The 22,661-nt window shown below is 40.9% G+C and overlaps 1 protein-coding gene across 6 annotated transcripts in view; it reads right to left on the bottom strand.

Moving 5' to 3' along the window:
* The window catches only part of LOC131047463 (protein BREAST CANCER SUSCEPTIBILITY 2 homolog B), a 130,676-nt gene that overhangs the window by 83,868 nt on the left and 24,147 nt on the right, over nt 1-22,661 (bottom strand). For 4 of the 6 annotated variants that reach the window (XM_057981359.2, XM_057981360.2, XM_057981363.2 and 1 more), the window contains exons 4-7: nt 8,650-9,763; nt 8,489-8,547; nt 8,243-8,361; nt 7,973-8,133 (exon numbers count right to left, since the gene is read on the bottom strand). In XM_057981359.2, coding sequence (XP_057837342.2) covers nt 7,973-8,133; nt 8,243-8,361; nt 8,489-8,547; nt 8,650-9,763 — 1,453 coding nt within the window. The remainder of the gene's footprint in view (nt 1-7,972; nt 8,134-8,242; nt 8,362-8,488; nt 8,548-8,649; nt 9,764-22,661) is intronic. The other 2 variants (XM_057981365.2, XM_057981364.2) reach the window with 2 other exon arrangements.

The raw sequence follows: 22,661 nt of genomic DNA, 5'->3' as shown, positions 1-22,661 counted from the left end.
GAGTTTCGGTGACTAAGTAACTTGTAGTTTTCACTTTATTCTCACACTTAGTCATAAATTTGGGTTTTCCACTCTCAAATATTCTGAAAAAATTGTGAAAATCTCACACTTAGAAGATTTGAATTCTGATTTCACCTCTAAAAACCAGATTTTGATTAGAAAACTTCACTCAAACTTGTTTCGAAAGATGGAAGATGAGAGAGAAGAGAAGATTAACTCATTAAAACATTAGAATTCCAGAATCAGATTGAAAAACTCGGAAAATTAGATAAATTTACTTCCTATCAATCTGATTTCTTCGAAATCTGCATGTGATGTTGAAGGAGAAGGTTGGAAATACGTGCCAACACTCAGAACTTCATCAGAATTACGTCCAACCTGCAAAAAGCTTCTGAAAATGTCTTCAAACCTGCAAGATAACTTCTTCAACCTGCTCTTAACACTTAGAAGTTTGAACTTTCTTGTGTGTTGAAATGAAAATTAGAATGGCCTATTTGTATTTAGAGTTGGAATTTGTAATTAGAAACACGCGATTGTCTTCTAAAATCTATTTCCATTCACATTTCAATCTTATCCACTTTCGAAGAAAGTTTCTATTTTCATTTATTGTTGCATAGTCATCATCCTTGAGTTCGAATTCTTCCAAATGCAACTTTCTATTTTGAATTCTAAGTTTGAATTCTCCAAGATCTTGCTGACATCACTCGGAATATTCTAATTTTCTAACCGGTTTCCAGGCTTGGGCGGACTTTAGAAGATATGTGGAACAACACTTGGAACCAAACTTAGCATATTTTCACCTTCATCATCTCTTGATTCATTATCTCCATCTTCAAACCTGGTCTTATTTAATTAATGGCGGACTTTGAGAAACATGTGACACCACTTCAAACATGTATTCTAACTTCACCAACATCTGATCGTCTGAGTTGCACATGTTGGGGTTTGCTTGGTCTCTTATCAGCAGGGCGGACTTAGGAGGATTAGTTGGAACAACACGTGGAACCATACTTAGCATGAAGGCGGACTTCAAAAGATAGGTGGAACGACTCTTGGAAACGCACTTGGAACTAATTCTTCTTCCATACTTAGCCAAAATTCTGGTCATTTCATCTTGAACTTGAACTATCCTTCACCCTAACACTTCATCTTTAAACCTGATCTTACCATGATCTGATCACTTCCAAGGCATACTTTGGGGTAGGGCAGACCTTGTCAAACACCTAGAACAGCACTTGGAACCTCCAAAGACTTTATCAAACTCTTGGAACAGCAGCCTCAAAGGGAGGGTGGACTTGGAAGGAAACATAGAACAAGACCAAGCACCAAGTCATGAAGTAGGGCGGACTTGGAGAGAGATGATCTCCATGAGAACCAAATTTGAAATTCTCATAACTTGTGCATTTCAACTCGGATTTTCTTGAAATTTGAAAACCACCCATCACTTTTCTCCTGAATCTGTCTGGATCCCTAAAATTTAGGAAATTGGCTTTTTGGGCCAAAACTTGAAAATTTTTGATCATCATCGATGCATGTCAGTGACATTAGTGCAAACCCTAGGTCCCCACTCTGAAAAAGCAAAAAGCAAATATCCCTAAAAGATAGGGAAAACTTTCTAAAAAAAGCCACTCAAGGGATCGTGCTAAGAATGCCAAAAACGAAACTTCCTAAAAAATCGGAAAAAGCAAACTTTCCAAAAAAAGAAAGTTGTCCGAATTCATTCAAATCAATTGCATTACACTATATATATTCCTTTGGCCTTTCTAGGCACCTTGACGGTGTCTAGACTCTATTATTACTTGGTTTGCACAAATTGACTTTCACTCCTTAAAAACTCCAACCGCTCAAAACTTGATAAAACTGAGCAAAACTGAAGCAAAAGGTCACGAGACTCTAACAAAAACCCTAGAAAGCAGGAAAGGAGAGGGTCCCCATTCTCAATGGGGTGATGTGTGAAAAAGGTCACAACAATTAGGTACACTATTATTATTTATTACACATATTATATTAATTGCACTTTATAAAGTAATATTATAAAATTAAAAGTGCACATGCCTCGTAATACATGTAATCTTCATATTTCACCTTTATGCTCAAAAACATGAAACGTGAAGCCTCAAGTCATTGCAACTCAACCCCCAAAACACTCCTCTTGGCCTACGAGGGACGGATGATAGGCCAATCCCATGAAAATCTGAAGACTAATGAGAAGGGGACATTACAGAAAAGCAACAAAAATATTCAATTTCCTGTGCTCACTTTCTTAACTGCTCATTCTTCTTCTTCATCATCATCTTCAATGGCATTAGTTGTTTCCGTGAAAGATTTTCACTGTTATTCTTGACTGCTATTGCATTTATTCTTGACTTGCAATTAATCTTCCATCTTCTTAGTGCTATTATTGACTATTGCATTTATTCTTGATTGGTATTGCAATAAGAAGAAGAATCCATTAGATGATTTAAACTTAGCATAAAGTTTCAATTGTTGCAAGTTGAATTTTGAAACAATAATATTTGAACTTGATATTATCATTTTGATGTTGAGCTTGAAGTATATGATGCTATGCCGGTATGACATGATGCTATGATTACAAGTTTATGGTGTTTTTGTTGTTTATATGATTTTATGTTGCATTCTAATCTTAATTCATGCTTATAGGCTGTATGTATATGTATATGTATGTATGTATGTATATGTATATACATATATATACATATCTATATCTATATATATGTATATACATACATACACACACACACACACACACATATATATGTACGTAGATATACATACATATATATATATGTATAAATAGATATATATACATACATATGTATATGTATATGTAAATATATATATATATAATGTATATAGATATATATGTATATATATATATATACACATATACATATATATAAATATATATATATATATGTGTGTGTGTGTGTGTGTGTGTTTTTGTACTCATGAACCCAAACCTCATTTCAAAATTTTGTTGTACCGGCGAATTGGTTCCTCAAACCCGAACTTGAACCCGAACCCGAACTAGCAACTTAGCTTCAAAGGCATTAGGTGCATAAATGTTTATAAACAAAAATTGTTGTGCATCTACCCTAGAGTAGGCATGCAATGTTAATGTTTGTAGCTTCAGTCGAATGATCATTTAGAATACATATAATATATGTTGATTAATAATAATATGTTATTATGTTATATTATTATATTATTATATTATTATTAATCATATAAAATTTAATATTCAATATTAATCTATTATATTATTCTAAATTAATAATTGATTGATGAAACATTATAATATTGATTAAATTATTATAATTAAAAGAGAGACATGTTCGTTCAAGGACATGCCTCTCCAAAGGAATATATATAGTGTAATGTTATTCAATTTGAGAACACATAGAATTCCAAGAATGCAAGTATCAGATTGAATCAGATATATACATTAAAATACATCCAATAAAACCTGGGAAAATCAACATGCAAGAGCAAAACACCCTTGGCATCACAAGAACTTAGCATTGTGATCTGTATTGGATCCCATAAACACATAAATCCTCCAGAGAACTAAGAGATAAGGATTGGGCTTCAGGCCAAATCGTCTTTGATAAAACAGTCATAAGCTCTAGCACAGCTTTTGTTTCTCGAATAAATACCAACAAAGGATGTTGATTTTGAATCATTCTTTTTGTTTCAAGGATCTTAGAGGGACATCCTTTCAGCCCTCTTAATAGTCCATGTGATCACCTTCTTTGGAAGATTGATTGAAGAATTTGGACAAATCTCTAACTTTAACTATATTACTTTCTTTCTGACCTTCTTTCTGAAGACTGCTCTAGTTTCATTTATGCCTAGCTTTAATATTTGTATACATTTTCAGTTTATTTATTTTTTCCTCAGCTATGCCTAGAGATAAATTTGTTTTGTTGATGATAACTTTTCAGAATAGGGCCAGGTTTATATTGTTTATGTGGAACTTGAAAAAGTGCAAGCTGGTTCAACTCTTCCAAAACAGGTTGAACAGCCATTGTATTTTTGTATGTTCATTTGTGTCTAGAATTTAGGACTCCATGATGTCCTCATTATCTCTGTCTCCATTTGCTTGTTGGAGACAAACAAACCTATTTATATTGCTGCCATCAATATTCTCCTCAACCGATTTTTGTGATGATTTCTTTTTCTTTGGGATAATAAAATCATCTTGGGGTTTGTCTACCGCTTCAGGCTCTAGGGTTTTAAGCGGACAGTCTTTCAGCAAGTGCATATGCTCATGACAAAGCTGACAAAGGAAGGGAGCATTTTCATAATCCACCACCTGATCCCAAGAATCCTCCACCACCACCAGAGAAATTTAGGTTGGAAAAGGTTTGCTAACATCCATCAATACACGAATGTGCGCATAGATTGTTTGTACCAATTGTACTGAGGAGTTTGTTCTCATCATGTAAGTGCCAAGAGTCTTACATCGGACTCCTAGAACTAGACCCTCTAGTTCTATCTCTCCCTTGGTTTTCACTAGAGCTGGAAAGAGGAAGATGTAGTCTTCTCTTTAGTTTGTTCATTGTTGTTTTTCACATTTGGACATATCATTATATGTAATTTTATAAACATTTATAAACTTATGCTGCTATTATACATTTTTAAGTTTGAAACTAGGAGTATGAATGATGAAATTTCAAATATTGAGTGTTTGTAGATCATATGACATGTAATGTTTCAACTAAGGCTCTTATGTTCTCTAAATGCATTAATTTCTTTATGTTTTTTTGTAAAACTACGGTTTTTTTTTGCCAAGTCTTTCGCGAGTCTTTCACGAGTCCAAGTCCAAGTCCAATTTTTTGGTTTGCCAAGTCCATGGCGAGTCTGAGTTTTAAAACTGACAAAAATCAAGAAACTAAAAAATCAAGCCTTTGCTCTCTAGTTTGTAGATCCGACCTTGAACACCAATTTCTAAAGGCTTGCCACTGATGATCTATCTGATGCTTTCATACATCCATTTTCATTTTTGCGAGGATCAATTTTGGGCATTCTCAAAGGCCTCTTTTGAAGATTACAACCCAAAATTTGGTGCCTAGGTTCTCCTCACAAAGCATATTTAAAGGAAGGGTTAGAAGAAACTCCTTGACCTAAACCTTGCCCATTCCAAACTCCACCTAAAGCCATCAAGGGAGTGCTAAAACAACAAATTTCATGACCTAGAAAAAAGGGAGTTTGAATTCAAAGATGAACCCACAAAAACAAAACCCTAGCTGCACCCCAAAAAGAGGATAAAAATGCAAATTGAAAACTCCAGAAATGGGCCACAAAAATGAAAGCCCTAGCAAAACCCGCAACTAGAAAAGCAAAAACCAATGACCAGAGAAGGTGATAGAGAAGAAACATGAAACTAGACACAGAAGCAAACATGGGTGACAAGAGGAAGCGAAAGGTCGCAGGAGGCGGAAAAAAACTTGACTCGAAGAACACACGACAAAGAAAATTGCAGAACCAAACAAACAAGACTAAACAAACAACCGACACACAAGAGAAGTGACTTGCTAAGGTCCAAAATCTTGCTGATAAAGCCCCTTCTATTGGATTGATCAGCCACCAAAAAACATAACTTATATCATTAACTATGAATCTGAATCATGATATAGTTCTTGTTGTTATACTACAGTTGTTATTCTCGTTGTTGTCATGACTAATTTAATTGTTGTTACACTGTTATCGTGGTATATTTATTGCTGCTGTTATACTGTTGCTATGATATATTTAACAATCAATTTTTACTGCAATATTGTTGTCATGATATATCTGTCATTTTTTAATTTTATGAATGATTTGTTTTTCAAACATTATTAAAAATTACTCTTCTTCAAGGGAGGCATAGCCATCCCCAAGATGGTTGAGGAACGTCTGAGACATCCCAAGTTGCCTTGAGGACAACCAAACATCCTCTATAGATTTATTGCCGTCCTTGATTTTAGGGACATGTTTAAGACTTTTTCCCGTTTTCTCAAGGGGGGACAGCTGAGGGATGTCTCCTAATCTCCTCCCGTCCTCGAAAGTTTGAAACACCTCAAGGGACAAGGATGAAGGTTTGAGGGTTTAGGGCACGTCCCTATGTTACACAGGCATAACTTATATAAGAAACCAAACAGTACCTGGGGACGAACCTGCACCATACTATGATCAGTACCATAGTTGAAAAACTCGGACTCGCCACGGACTCGGCAAACCAAAAATTTGGACTCGGACTCGGACTCGTGAAAGACTCGGCAAGGACTCGGCAAAAAAAAAAACCGTAGTTTTACAAAAAAACATAAAGAAATTAATGCATTTAGAGAACATAAGAGCCATAATTGAAACATTACACATGTCACATACTCATAGTTTCAAACTTTCAACTCTAAAATGTATAATACCAAGATTTCTTCAATGCTAATTATGCTTTTATATGGAGCCTAATCAGACTCGGAGGTTAAATTTTCCCTACTTCCATCGGCGCAATTTCCCCCTATATTTTTCGACGGGGGTTTGGGGGCAATGCCCCCAAGTTGGGGTCAAGGGGCATCGCCGAAGGATCCTGAAATTTGACTAAGTCTGGAAAATTGAAGAATCCTCCAAAAACTAGATTTTGCATTATAACTCCTGGAGGTCCGAAACCACTCTCAAACATCCTGACAGTATATATGGAATATAACTTAAAGTCTGGAATGTCATCCTGATCTTCAAATGCCCTGAAATTTGGCTAAGTCTGGAATGTCTTCCTAATCCTGAAATCTGACTAAGTCTGGAAAATTGAAGAATCCTCCAAAAACTAGATTTTGCATTATAACTCCTGGAGGTCCGAAACCACTCTCAAACATCCTGACAGTATATATGGAATATAACTTAAAGTATAAGAAATCTTTCTTCTTTCTTATACTTAAATGTTATATTCCATATATGAATCCTGACGGAGAGACCAAATTTTTTCACATGTTAAACTCAATCTTAAAGCTTGCATGACATTTTTTCTGGGTCGCACGAGTCCATTTGAAAGACTCGCAAGTCCATGCAAAAGACTTGCGCGAGTCCTTGCAAAAGACTTGCGTGAGTCTTTCAGATGGACTCGCCTCGCGAGTCCTTGGCGAGTCGACTCGTGGACTCGCCACGGACTTCCTTGCAAAAGACTCGCGAGTCTTTCAGATGGACTCGCCTCGCGAGTCCTTGGCGAGTCGACTCGTGTCTCCCATGGACTCGCGAGTCCGTGGCGAGTCCACGAGTTTTAAAACTATGATCAGTACTGGACCCACACAGGTACCGGGGCCAAATATAAAGAACCTGGCAACTTATGTAATTATTCCAAACTACACAATCAACTATTACAAATTAAAAATTATAAACAAAAATCAAAGCATGTAATTTTTTTAGGTTTGAAGCAAACACCATAAATTCCTGTTTTTCCTGAACATTAACAAGAGATATGCCATCAATAGAGAACTCTAGTTGATTGTTGACTAGAAACTAAATTGTACTGTAATTCAACTTTCTGTTCACTAGAAATATTATATATATGAAAAAGATGTAGCATTTGATATTATATTTAGCTATCTCATGTTGTTGGCCTAACAGTACTACATATCTAAGAAGTCAAACCTGCATCACTATTTCCATAATGTCCATCATTGTTAGAGCTCAGTTCAGAGTGTTTATTTCTCAAGTTTTCTTGAAATATTATTATTACATTTCCACTGGTGGTGTTCACTCTTTGACCAGTTTATTCATCCTACATTCACTTGGCTCAGAGAAAGTGAACTTAAGTTGAACGTAGTGCTCTCAAACATCATTTAACAAAGGCTTGTCCATATTGATGTCAAGATATCAACATCCTGTACTAGCACTGGAGCTGGTCTATGCTATAACAATGCCCATTATTTCTGACCAGTGATGACAACACATATGGTATATAACATAGCACACTTACTCAATTGTAGCATTCCGTGGATCAGCACCCAATTCAAGCAGCATTTTCCAAAAATTCCTGGCTATGAAGTTGTCATAACCTGAACCACACTTGACATAGAAACTGTAATGTTGAGCAGAATCCGCAGTCATAGACTGAATTTCCGTGGACAAATGCCACAACTGCAAACAGGTAAATGAATACAATTTTGACATTGTCAAAATAACAAAATACCACTAAGTTTAAGACAGTATATTAAAGATGCCAAAACCATGCTTTCATTTGCTATACCGCTTGCTGATGATCTGGAGGACCACCAAAGTACTCTTGTATTGTCTTTCTTTTTTTGGACAATGGATAGCAAAACTGAAACTTTACTTCACATGGAGCTCCCTGAGGGAAGGATTGTACTATATATCAAAATAAGATTTCCCCACGTATCAGTCTTGTTTAATGACTGGAAATGAAAATACATATGATGTTAAAACTATAGAAAGTAACATGTAAAGTTCTTAACTAGTGAGAAGTGGGCTTTACCAGATAAGCTGGATTCCATACCAACAGACTTGGGCATTTTGTCATAAGGAGACAAGAACCTGACATGAAAAAGAAGTTAGGACCAAGCATATAAGAAAGCTGATATATTCAAAATATAAATTCCAATAACTCAAAAAAATTAAAATGTGAAGGATGCATACATAGAACGGCGAGGCTGTTTGAATGGAGTAACACGTCTTGAACGAAACAACCCCCGCTTGCTTCCTGACAAGGACTTATGCACAGTAGGAGTTGCAGTTGGTCGTTGCAAATAATTATCATAATCACAAATAGGGCTTTCATTGGAAATTTCAGCCAAAGGACTCATGCAGACTTTTCGTTTACCTAATTTCTTTGCTCTAGAATCCCCAGAAACTAATATCAACTCTCCAAAAGAATCTTCAGTTGTCACATGGGACACATGATTTGCATAGGGAAGATTTTCTTTGTTTGACACGGCATCCTGGCAATGTCTAGGAGTTCGAGGAGAAACACCTGCAAAAGCATTGCCAAAATCTGCACTCAATCTTTTCAACTTAGTCGGACCACAGTTCATATCTGAGGAAATGGCTCTGGAGGCATGATTGGGATGAGGAACACTTTGTTTGTTTAATACAACTCCATTGGAATATCCTGCAGGATCTGCAAAGGAGTTGACAATGCCTTCACTCGATCTTTGTTGATCAGTTGCAGCACTGGATATATCACTCATTTCACCAAGAATATTTCTAGCTCGTTTCATGGCAGCACTAGAAACTGAAACAGATCTCCCGGCTCCAGTTTGGAATAGTAAAGGAGGTGGTCCGCAAGAAACAACTGTGTTATTTTCTGCATTTCCCAATGACGTCATCCTCACTGTACTATTGTTTGCTTCATCCCCAAGAAGATCCATTGCCCGTTTCATGGCATGTGTGGACACATTGACTGATCGGCCTGCTGCAGTTTGAAATGTAAATTGTTGCATCTGACTTGATCCAGACTCTGCCTTACCTATTGAGCAGATATTATGACAGTTGGCAGTGATTGTTGAAACTCTGTCAGATAAAAAGTTTGATTGGTCAAATGCTGAACCAGAAAGCACATTAGCAAAACTCCCATGGGTCTCATAAGCCTTATTGGTGATAGAAGCTTCAGTGCCTTCAGACTCTAGAAGTGCCTTAGCTTTAGAGATACCAGACATGGAGATATTTACAGGCTTCCCAGTGCCTGTATGAAATAGAGATTGATGAGAAAGAGTTTTACGACCAACAAAATTGCTTTCTTCTGCAGTTTCACCTGCACTCAACCAATATATTATTAGATATTCATAAATGAGAATAGAGAAAAAGTGAAAGAAAAATGTATATGTTTGTCACTCTATCCACCCAGACATTAAAATATAAATAACTACGTGAAAATCTTAGCGCTGAATACCTTTCCCCCGTGCACCTGTCAATAGAATTAAACAATGTAATTCATAAAAATAACAAGTTCTCAAGAAAAATTTGTTTTCCAAATAATGCTTGGTGACTCTAGAATTTTAAAATTTTAAGTATTATAACACTATATATTTAAGGTTGAGATGCACCACCCATGAGATCATATACAAAAATACTGAGGTAGTTAAAAGGAAAAATGATTATTGTAAACCAGTATATCAAGAGTCTCTGACAACCCAACCATACTCCTATGGCGGGATCCAAGACAAGATAGACAAGGCTACAGCCTCAACTTGCAGAACTGGTGAGACCAGGATGAGGACTCACAATATGTGCAGACTTACAGCTGAGAACCCAGCCATACTCTCAAGGACAGATCCAGGACAAGGTAAACAAGGCCACAGCCTCAACTTGCAGAACTGGTGATTCTAGGGTCAAGACCCGCAAGTCTACATAGAATCACAAGTCCCAACACTGGTCTTCTAATTCTGCCGTTTTTAGTGACAGCAAATTAAAATTTAAATCAAAATAACTAAAAGACAAAGGCCTGACCTAAAAGGTCACTAAGATATCAAAACACAGCCATCAATATTTGAAACATTTTGTTTTACTATTGCATTCACAATTTCACACTCTTTTGGCTCGCTCTTGTGCAAGAGCTGTACACAGTTGGGCAGATGTTTTGTGCAAAGGATGAGCTGATATAGAGAGTTCAGTTTGAGTTCTACTTGTTTTCATCTTTCAACTTCAACAATTAAGGTAAGGTAAATGCCAAATGTGACAAACTAATTCCTTTTGTTTTTCTCTAAATTTTTTTCTGCTTTTACTTTTTCATATTTTCTTCATATAGAATCTAAAAGGAAAGTGTTAATTTTGTAATGTCGGTCGTACTATTTCATGCTTCCGATATATATATATATATATATATATATATATATATATATATATATATATATATATATATATATATATATATATATATATATATATATATATATATATATATATATATATATTAATTTGATTACATATACTAATATGTTAACGTTAACTAATGATAAATAAAACCAAAGTTAACTTATTGCATTTAACCAACGGTTACACCGTTCATGGTATCGGGTGGTAAAGCGATTCTCAAACAAGTCACACTCCTCCTAATCGGGTAAGTAAACGGTGACTAGTTAATATACTGTGGTGAGAGGTACGTAGGGAAGAGATGTGTCTTCCCACGTGGGAAGACATAGCTCTTCACTACGTAACCCCTCATCCACTTACATAGCATGCTTACATTGAGGAGGATGCACACACCAAAATTGATAAGTGTGGTGCATCTTTAAAACACGCTATAGCAGATAAAATACAACTTTCAGATCATATCTCCATCTCTTCTATTTCGATCACAGAATTTTGAAAGAACTTAACATGGTATCAGAGCGAAGTTAAGGAAGATCATATTAAAATTCTGTAACGATCTCATAAACTTTCACCAGGCTCTTGCTAAGATCACATTCCCATAATCCTAATGGCAACCGGAGTTAGGTTTGAAGATAGATTAGATGGAGCATGAAATTTTGTATCTTGGAAATTCAGGATCATGCTTGTTTTGAAAGAAAATAAAATTGACTCCCATGTCAAAAGTGAAATTCCTGAACCCTCTGATGATATAGAGAAAATTTAGTGGAGCAAGGACAGTGAGAAGGCCCTCAAGATAACTGTGGATTCAGTAAGAGACAACATTGTACCAATCATTCCTAAATATGAGACGGCCTTTCAGATGTTCAAAGCACTAGCTGACATTATGAAATCAACAACACTAGCAAGGTTCTCACCCTAAAGGATCAACTACACCATATAAAGATGAATAAAGGAGAAACAGTCACATCCTATTTCTTGAGGATCACTGAGCTTAGCGATCAGCTATCCACTATTGGACATCTAGTAGACAACAAAGAACTTGCTATGATGGCCCTAAATGGACTTCCTACCTCATGGGAATCGTTCATTCAAGGAATCAGTGCTCGTTCTAAATTTCCTAAGTTTGATAGATTGAAAACCGATTGCATTCAAGAGGAATCTCGGCTTGTCACAAGAGGAATAAAACAAAACAATGGTAATGAAGACATTCAAGTTCTAAACTCTAATTCCCACAAGAAAGGAAAGAAGAAGAACTTTAAGAGAAAGAGGGACAACAGCTCAAATGGGAAGAGGTCTTCAAAGAAGAAGAGAGACAAAACTGAAGTACAATGTTTCAAATGTGACCAATATGGGCACTATGCAATGAAGTGTCCAGACAGGATCAAACAACAAGCTTCAATGGCAAAAATTAAGAAAGGGAGTAATTCTGAGAACCTAGTCTTCTACTCAGCTCTCTCTAGTCAAGTCACCTCCAATTTCAACACATGGGTGATTGACAGCGGAGCATCTCGACACATCACTGGATTTCATGAGCACCTAGATACACTTGTGGAAAGTTCAAATGAAGAAGTGACAATTGGTGATGACTCAAATTATCCAATTATGGGAATAGGAACCTACAATATCAACCTAAAGTCAGGCATATCCCTACAGCTGACTGGAGTTCTATTTGTACTTGGTACAAAGAGAAACCTTGTCTCAGTTTCTGCACTTGAAGATAAGGGTTACAGATTAACCTTTATGGAAGGAAAGGTACTTGCTTGGCCAAAGAACTCCACCATCAAGAAAGCCCACACCATTGGAGTAAGACAAGGGAGCCTCTACAGACTTTGCACCACTCCACCTCTAGCCTTGATTCATGAGACTCCAGATTCGAATGAACTTTGGCACAGAAGATTAGGGTACCTTCATTTCCATGCCCTACCTAAGATAGAGAAGATGGTGATCGACTTACCCAAGCTAAGTCAAAAAACTGAAGGAGCATGCAAAGGGCGTGCCTTGGGAAAGAATACTAAAGGGTCTTTTAATTCTAGCAGCAGTAAATCCAAAAATGTATTAGAATTAGTTCATTCTGATTTATGTGGACCCATGTTTGTACCCTCATTAGGGAGATTTTTATATTATGTAATATTTGTAGATGATTATTCTAGGAAGACCTGGATATATTTTCTGAGGTACAAAGAGTCTGGAGAAATCCTTTCTAAATTTAAGGAATTGAAAGCTCTTGCAGAAAATATGACAGGTAAGAAAATCATAACCTTAACAGACAATGGGGGGGAATACACTTCTGATATGTTTAAAGATTATTGTATAAATGTTGCGATTAAGAGGGAGTTAACTGTACCTTATAACCCACAACAAAATGGGGTAGCTGAAAGAAAGAATAGAACTATAGTAGAAGCTGCTAGGGCTATGTTGTTTGACCAAAATATAGAAACCTCATTTTGGGTTGAAGCATCTAGGACAGTTGTGTACATTCAAAATAGATGTCCTCATTCTCTTCTTGACAATAAAACCCTTGAAGAAGCCTTTACTGGCAACAAACCTGACATGAGTCATTTCCGGATCTTTGGGTGTCCAGTCTATATTCATGTCCCCAAAGAAAAGAGGTCAAAGTTAGAACCTGCTAGAAAGAAAGGAGTATTTGTTGGGTACAGTGAAACCTCTAAAGCCTACAGAATATACATACCTACTCAAAGACAAATTGAACTAAGCAGAGATGTCATCTTTGAGGAAGACATAGCATTCAGAAGGTCCAAAAGCTCTAATGAATTAGAACACCAAGATCCTCCTACAAACTTGGATGAGGATTCCACCCCTGAGATTCAGAGGGAGACCCCTGAAGATGCTGAGCATGAAGTTCAAGGCTTACCTTTAGAAGAAAATTATCCTGAAACTAGGAAGAGACCACTTTGGGCTAAAAAGATGCTTCAAGAAGCTGAAAATTATGCTGCTCCAAAGGGGACCTTCAGAGAAAGTAAGAGACCTAACCTATTTTCCAGTTATACTGCATTGATGAGTGAGATCATTGCTGCAAAACCTTCCTGTGTTGGAGATGCGCTCAAGCATCAAGTTTGGAAAGATGCTATGTCAGAAGAGTATCGGTCAATTCTAAAAAATGATGTTTGGGATATTGTGCCTAGGCCTAAAAGTAAATTTGTGGTATCTTCTAAATGGCTCTTCAAAATCAAACATGCAGCAAATGGCAACATTGAGAAGCACAAAGCAAGGTTTGTTGCCAAAGGTTTCTCACAGAAAGAAGGTATTGACTATGAAGAGACATTTGCTCCAATTGCCAGATACACTTCTGTCTGAGCAGTTTTGGTTATTGCAACATCTAAAGGATAGAAAGTCCATCAAATGGATGTCAAGACTACTTTTCTGAATGGTAAGATTGAAGAAGTTTATTTGGAGCAACCTGAAGGTTTTGTGATTCATAAGGCTGAATCACATGTCTGCAGATTAAAGAAAGCTCTTTATGGACTAAAACAGGCCCCCAGAGCATGGTATGAAAGAATTGATCACTATCTCTTGGAATTAGGGTTTTTCAAGAATGAAGCAGATCCAAATCTCTACTACAAGGTAATCAATGGTGAATTATTAATTCTTATTCTTTATGTTGATGATCTACTAATCACAGGAGAGGAAAATTGTATTTCTCGATGTAAGAAAGAATTAGCCTCTGACTTTGATATGAAAGATTTAGGAATTCTTTACTACTTCCTTGGATTGGAAGTTTGGCAACAGGCAGATGGTATAATCCTTAATCAAGGAAAATACACCATTGATATACTCAAGAGATTTAGAATGTTGGATTGTAGATCCATGACCACACCTATGGAGACAAATCTGCACGAGCTAAAGGAAACAGCTGCAGAATCTGAGTTTGCAGATCCTACACTTGTTTTCCTCGTAGGTGTCAGGTTAAGACATTGCATAAATGACAGAAGTACACAGAATATATGGAACTCACAAGTGTTCTATTGATTCATAATAAACCAATACATACAATGATAGCAATATGTTTGACTACAATGACATCCCAAAGACTGGAAATAGATACAATATAAAGGAGTCTGGTCAGTTACCCGGTGCCAACTGCCGACAACCGACGGGTTAACTGCCGACGGGTTAACTGCCGACGCTAACACAATTTACCTTAATGCTTAATTACTCGACAACATCATCCCCCAAAAAAGAAATGTCGTCTCCCGACGACATACAACCAAAATGGGAATGATGTACAAGCAAAACTGAAACCCAAAAAAACAACAAATCACTGGGGAGGGCAAGAGGGCGTCCCTGAATAAGAAGGGGGCGCTGATGTCGAAGCCAACTGCGCCCGCAACCGCATCACTTGATCAGTGCGATAAGCAAGGTCCCTCTCGGCCACCAACTAGTGCTCTCGTGACCGCTTCACCCTGAATACAGTCTCCATGAGCTCCCTGTGCTTCGCCTCCAACTCTGCCGCAAGGTTGGTAACGCGGGTCTCTGTTGTGGTCCTCATCTCTAACTCAGCCGCCAGGGCTACTCTCACAGAGCTCAATTCTCTCTGCACTGTGTCCAAAACCTCCTCCCCACGATCGGCTCGGGCTTGCTGCTAGGCCAACTTCGTCTCCAACGACGGGATGCAAGCGGCCAACTCCGCAGCTCTATCTGCCTGGATCTGAGCCTCCCGGAGTTGGTAATAGCCATCCCGCACAGCATGCTCAATCTATCTCACCAAAGTTTGCACTCGACTGTCTCCGGCCACCTCCTGAAACTGCCACTTTTCTCTCATCTCGGGTAGGTCTATGGTCGACCATCCCTGTGCCTCAAAGCACCTCTGGGATGCCCCTTCGACCCCCGTAGTAGCAAACTCATGTAGGCTCTCCAAGGTTGGCTGAACAATGGATTCCTCAACTATGGAGGCTACCAACTGCTGAACTGCCCCCTCCATCTCAACAAAAAATTGTGCTACGGCAGTAGGCCGAGTTCTCCCTACACCTTCGTCCTGAAGGCCCATCTATGAAGGTATCTCCTCCTTGCCACTAGTGGGCAAAACCAGCTCTGCAGGATGCTCCACCAACTCGACTACCTCTACCTGTGTAGGATGCTCCCCCATATCAACTACCTTAGCCTGTGTAGGATGGCGAGGTGTAGCAGGTGGTGGTCCTACTGGAACTATGGGTGTGGCGGCATACCAGTCCAACCATGTGTCTATGTCCTCCACTGCTTCCCCACTGGCCTTTGCCTGCCCCATGCCTTCCGTCCCTATTTCTTGGTCTATGACAGGTGAGCGCACTGGAATACAAGGAGTGGCAGTCACTGCAGGTGTCTACATTATAGGACAAGGATGCCTCTACCCGAATGCTGGAATGGCCACCCCAAGGAGGACTCATGTCGTCACCCCAGACGAGGAAAGTGGTGTCAATTCCCCATCCACGTGCAGGAATGCTAGTGTGAATAGCAACTGCCCTGCCCGAACCCCCTCTCCTGGAGGTCGTGCCACACCCCCTGTTGGCAGCCCGTGGGTTCCATGTGGTACCTGGCCAAAAGACATTGCGCAGCCGCCCTCTTCCGCACCAGGGGTCCCTATCGCCACCTCTACTTCGGCCAGCTCCGAGAGTCAGAAAGTAGTGTCCCCTCCAGAACACCTCGATGTCTCCTCCGACTCCAGACTCTCGTCTGCACTACTCTCTGTCTGTCCTAAGTTGATGTCACTGTCTCTGTCTGTCCTGAGTCGGTGTCACTGTCTCTGTCTGTCCTGAGTCGGTGTCACTGGTCGACACCACCACCGAGACCTACCCTCTTCTCTTCCTGCTGGTCTGACCCTCTCCACTAGCCGTGAATGCGTCCAACTCCGTCCAATAGAAAATAACTGGCTACAAGGAATCAATGCAGTCTCGTGGTCGCCACCCTCTCAGATTGGCTGGTACCTATACTCGTACGGAGTCCAAAAACAACTCGATGGCATGGTACGGCATGTAAAAAACTTTGTGCTTCATCATCAGGAAATCGTGGGCTCTATCCGACAACAAACTCGCCCAATCATATATCGTACCTTTCTTCAAGCCCTGCATCAGTGCAATCATAGGTACCGCTGCATCCGACAACCTACTTGCGCCAATTAATCGACTCTGCATCAAATCGAGCAAGCACTGCCAGATGCCAGGTTTCAGTAATGTTTTCTTTAACCCTCTGCCCTGCAGTACGAGAATCCTTGCCCAGTCGGCTGTCGTCAAGTCATCCCGGCACATTTCTTTTAACAGTTGCGTTTTCCGTTCTTGGGACATCTTTGTTGTATTTTTGTCAATCTTTCTCCTTTTATCCGGAATGCCAAAAACCCTCTCGAAATCATCCGGATTGAAAGAAACTATCATATCTGTATGTTGAAACTTAAATGACGACGTACGCAACTCTGGATCATAGGTTTTGACCATAGTGTGCAAGCATGGTTCAAATTCCATAATAGAAAAGATGGGCATTTGTACTGCGTCATGGACGCGTACTTTGGCGAGGGCTACTTTGACCTCAATGTTGGCTAGGGTTAGGGCCATTTCCCACCATTGTCTGCATGTACTGCCAGCTAGTCCCTCAAACACCACAGTGTTCGGCGTGACTTTGTGCGTGCGTGCAACGTGCACCACGGCCTTCCCTCGGCTCACCTCCTGCTGATCACCCATCGAATCCTTTCCGTGTTGTCCTCTCTCAGTTTCCTGTAGCCTCCTTCGCCAATCTAATTTCTTCAACTTTCTAGTTGCCTGCTCCATCAACTGAATTTTGTTTCCTGGGGTACGCGTATAGCCAATTCCGTTATGGTGGTACGGTATGGTGGTATGGATGTTGTAGGGTGTACGGTGTGGCAAGTTTCGACCTCTTTCCCTTATGCAATGGTGTACGGAATATGGGCCTGTAGATCAAAACATCGTCAATTCAAAACCCTACGGACTTTTCTCTTTCCCATGGATTAATTCGCCTTCGTACGATTCCCTTTTTTTCCTGTACCAATGAATCATACAGTTTTTTTCATACACCAATGACCGTACGGGATTGTATATCTTTCCTCTTTTTTGGAGTTGCATTCGTACGGATCTGCACAGAATTGTTTCGTACGAAAAATGTCTAGGTTCGTGGTCGTACGGATTTGTGTAGCTCGTTTGACGCCTTTGTCCGTACGGGTCTGCACGGAATTACCACGTACTAAAATGTCGTACGAATATGTCTGGGTCTGTACTAATATGTCTTTGTCTATACTAATGTGTAACATTCCGTACTTGGCAATGCTTCCTGTCAATCTGGCAATGATTTCCGTCGATCTAGCAATGATTTCCGTCGGTCTGGCAATGATTTTTGTCGAGCTGGCAATGATTTCTGTATGGGAATTTCCTTTATGTCTCTACTGACTAGGTCCCATTTTCATAGTCGCCGAAATTAAAAACATTGCTTGTAAAAGAAATATCACAAAAATGGAGCGCACCTGGGGCGCTGCCACTGAGCCCCGTTGGGGGCACTGCCCCCAGACCCCCAATTTATTTTTAGGCTACAATACACTTTTGAGTTGGGTGAAGGCATCAGAGAAGTCAAATTTCTTTTTTTATTTTATTTTTTTGCTTTTCAATTTTCACGGTCTGGGCATTCCCGTCGTTCCCGATACACCTTCAATTTCAAGCCATTGACTGCCTCAGTTATCTCCTTGCCATCGAGCGTACATAGTTTAATGGCTTCGTTCACACCGACTTCGCGAACCTTAAATGGACCCAGCCACTTTACCTTGAACTTGCCAAGCTTTATTTCATTGCGTCCGTTAAACTTCAACACAAGTTGTCCGGGAGTAAACTGCATTCTTCGCAGGTGTTTGTCGTGCCACGTTTTCCGCCTTTGCTATGCCATCTTCGTCGCCCACTGAGCCATCATTCGTCGCTCATCCAATTTGTTCAAGGCGTACAACCGCTCTCGGAGACTCTCCATGTCACCTAGTTTGTTGTCAATGGCGATCCGAAGACTCGACACCATGAATTCCATTGGCACCACCACTTCCTGCCCGAACATTAACTAGAAGGGGGTTTGTCCTGTGGTGACCTTATACGTCGTCTGGTACGCCCACAATACCGACGGTAAGCGTTCCTCCCAATCTTCCTTCTCCACTCCGCAAGACTTGTAAATCACAGAGACGATTATTTTGTTTGTCGCCTCGGCGTGCCCGTTCGCTCAAGGATAGTAGGGGCTTGATAAGGAGTGGAATATCTTGAACTCCGTCGTGAGCAACCGAATTATGTGATTGACAAAATGTCCTCCCCGGTCACTCGTCAATTGGATTGGAATCCCATACCGTGTAATGATTTGCTCGTAGATAAACCTTGTCGTACTGACGGTCGAATTGTCTAGCAGAGCCCATGCCTCGACCCACTTGATCAAGTATTCTGTGGCCACCACGATGTATCTGCATCGTCGGGCTCGACTTGCCTTCAAAGGTCCGATGAAATCCAGCCCCCATCGTTCAAACAGTTCCTGGGCATTGGACGGGTTGAGGGGCATAAAATCCCTCTTCAGCAGCCTTCCTGCCCGTTGGCACATGTCACAACTCGTCACCCACTCCCAGGCGTCATTGTGCAGTGTCGGCCACCATAGCCGTGCCAATAGAACTTTCCTGGCCATGGTGTCGGGCTCCATGTGCCCTCCTGTCGGGCCTTCATGTGCTTCCCGTAAAACACCTTGAATTTCTTCCTCCAGGACACATCGGCATAGGACCTAGTCAGGTCCCATTTTATACAAAAGGCCATTAATGAGTTGAAACGTCCTACTCCTTAGTACGAGCTTCCTTCGCTCCCCTGGTGGCATCTCTCTAGGGAATTGTGATGTCGAGAGATAGTCCCCGATGCTTGTGTATCAGGCAGGAAGGACGGCAATGCGGAATAAGTGGGCATCCGGGAAGTCTTCATTTACTCCGTTCGCCGGTTCCCCTGACTTGATTCTAGATAGTTGGTCGGCCATCACATGGCTTTTCCCAGGTCATACAATAATGTTAAATGTAAACTCTTGCAGCAACAGCAGCCATCGACTAATTCGCCCCTGAATGATTGGCTTGTTCACCAGGTACATTAACACCTAGTGGTCCACATAGAATGTGAACGGCGTGGCCAGTAAGTAATGTCTAAACTTCTAGAGGGAGTACACCATCCCCGGGGATTCCCTCTCTGTCGTACTATAGTTTTTTTCCGCTTTTGACAGGAGTCTACTCGCGAAGTATACCGGGTGATCTAGCCCGTGATCACCAACCTGCGCAGTGTGGCCCCTATGGCAAAATTTGATGCGTCGACGTGTACATGGAACTCTTTGTCCCAATTCAGATATGTCAGGATTGGCGCACCTACCAACCGTGACTTCAGTTCTTGGAAGGCCTCTTCCTGAGCCATCCCCCATGCGTACCGTTCACCTCTCCTCGTCAGCTTGTCCAGAGGGCAAGATAGTTGAGCAAAATTTTTGATAAATCGCCTATAATACCTTATGTGTCCTAGGAAGGATTTGACTCCCATGACATCTGTTGGTGCCTCCATTTCCACTATCACACGAATCTTGTCCGAGTCAATCTTGAGTCCAGCCTTACACACTATGTGTCCTAACAACTTCCCTTGAGGCACCATGAATCTGCATTTTTTGGGATTGAGTGCTAGGCGGGCTCGCCTGCATCTCTCCATGCATTCGCCAAGTGCGGCCAGATGTGCATCCTGGTTACTGTAGATGGACCAGTCGTCAAGGAACGCCCTGAAGTTCCCTATTGACATATTGTCAAATATGTGAAGGATTATCCGCTAGAATGTCGCTGGCGCGTTGCATAACCCGAACGGCATTCGGTTATACGCGTACACGCCATCTTCCACTACGAAGATCGTTTTTAATTTGTCCTCTTCGGCAATGGACATCTGGTTATACCCAAAAAATCCATCCATAAATGAATAAATTTCATGACCGGCCACTTCCTCCAAGATGCTATCTATAAATGGTATTGGAAACGAGTACTTTATGGTGACCGCGTTAAGGCATCTGAAATCCACACAGATTCGGATCTGGTTTGCCTCCTTTTTAAGGGATATCACTATGGGCGACACCCACTCGCTAGCCTGCACTTTAAAAATAATCCCGGCTTCGAGCATACATTCAATTTCATCATTCACTCTCGCAGCATAGTTTTTATTCATTCTGTACGGCCTCTTTCGTACAGGTACGGCCCCAAGTACCAATGAAATCTGGTGTACACACAGTTCTGGTGGCACCCGTTTGAGGTCCTTGTACGTCCAAGAGAATACATCCTTGTATTCCATGAATATTTTAAACGTGGCGGCTTTCAGGAATGGATTCTAGCCGTCGCCAACCAGGATGTTCCTTGACTCTGCTTCCGTGCCGAGGTTTGTAGGTTTTACTGACTCTTCGTACCGAATTGGTTTCGTCATGTCAAACCTATGTGCTGGTGTCTCGTTGACAAGAGCATTCCCTTTCGTGTATTCCCCGTACGTTGGCGGAAATTCATTTTCGTCCAGCTCCTCGTCAACCTGCAACATGTTGCACCCATACAGCAGCTCGTAATCTTCCATTTGCCAGTGGAAGAGCCCATTAAGGGAATCGGTCTCATCTTCCGAACATCCTTGGATTCCCAGGACGCCTTCCTCATCCGGTTCCCTTCTGTACTTTCCTTTGTCAACTCCGCCCTCGCCGTCCGATTCCGATTCTGACGCGAGTTCTTCACTCACAAGTTGTGTTTTCAAGTCGATAATAAATTTTCACCCGGCTTTCTCCATGGACAGCGTGTTACGCTTCCATTTGTAATTCGCCATGGCCGCCACCAACCACCCTCTGCCAAGAATGGCATCGTATCCTTTCTTGGCGAGCGGAATCACCACGAAGTCGAGGACAAATGGTTGTGTCCCGATGGTCACTTGTTGCACCATGAGCGTTCCAAGAGGTTTGATACCATGTTGATTCGCTCCCACTAAGTTGAAGGTTGACGGCCATAGTGTCGGCTTGCCAAGCTTCTTCCAGGATTCTTCCGGAAGCACATTCACTCCCGATCTGCCGTCGACAATGGTGTCAGTCAAAATGGTGCCAAGTATTCCCATTTCTACCACCGTCGGGTGCCGACCACTGTATAGTGTTAGCACCAATGGGTCTGTTGGTGTTCCGCCAAGAACATCCGTATTCCGAGTCACCCGACTCTGTGGGGTTACTTGCACCATACGTAGGAGTGTCGTTCGTAATTGCGGCATCGTTTCCAAGAGGTCCTTCATCTTCACAGGTACTTCAATCTGCAGCATTTGATTCAGGATATTTTCCTCAGCCTCAGAGTGAGAAGTACTTGCCGCTTCCTGAGTGTTCCCTTGTGCCAACATTTCCTTCCCCACTTCAGCCTTCGCCTCCAGCGCCCGCTGCTTCTCCATGCGAGGGTCTAGATATTTGGCCTTCTTTGCCTGTGACCATGTGATTGCCAATACCCGTTCCTCCATCCTGTCAATTTTGAGCAGGTTCACTCCAGACATTGGGCAAGTTCCATCATCGTGGTCTCCAAGCCCACACAATTTGCATAGTTTTTGTGGAGTTTCTTCTGAGGTGCATTCCCTCACAAAGTGGCCCCATTGATTGCAGGCTCGACACTAGATCATTGGTCGTCCCTTCACATCATATTGGATCCGGCCCCTGTTATTATTGTTATTATTCGTCTTCCCCCCTCACCGGTTGTTCTGGTATCCGCCAGATGATGCATTATCGTTGGCGGTTTGCGAAGTTCCGGCGGCTGGCTGCTCTTGCGTGAAGAGAACTTGTTGGCTCATGGTTTTCATATTGTAGGGACATTCCTTTGTCAAATGTCC

This window comes from Cryptomeria japonica, chromosome 7, assembly GCF_030272615.1.
Source record: "Cryptomeria japonica chromosome 7, Sugi_1.0, whole genome shotgun sequence".
Taxonomy (NCBI): Eukaryota; Viridiplantae; Streptophyta; class Pinopsida; order Cupressales; family Cupressaceae; genus Cryptomeria; species Cryptomeria japonica.
The sequence above is the reverse complement of the archived record's forward strand: the minus strand, read 5'-3'. Positions and strand labels throughout refer to the sequence as shown.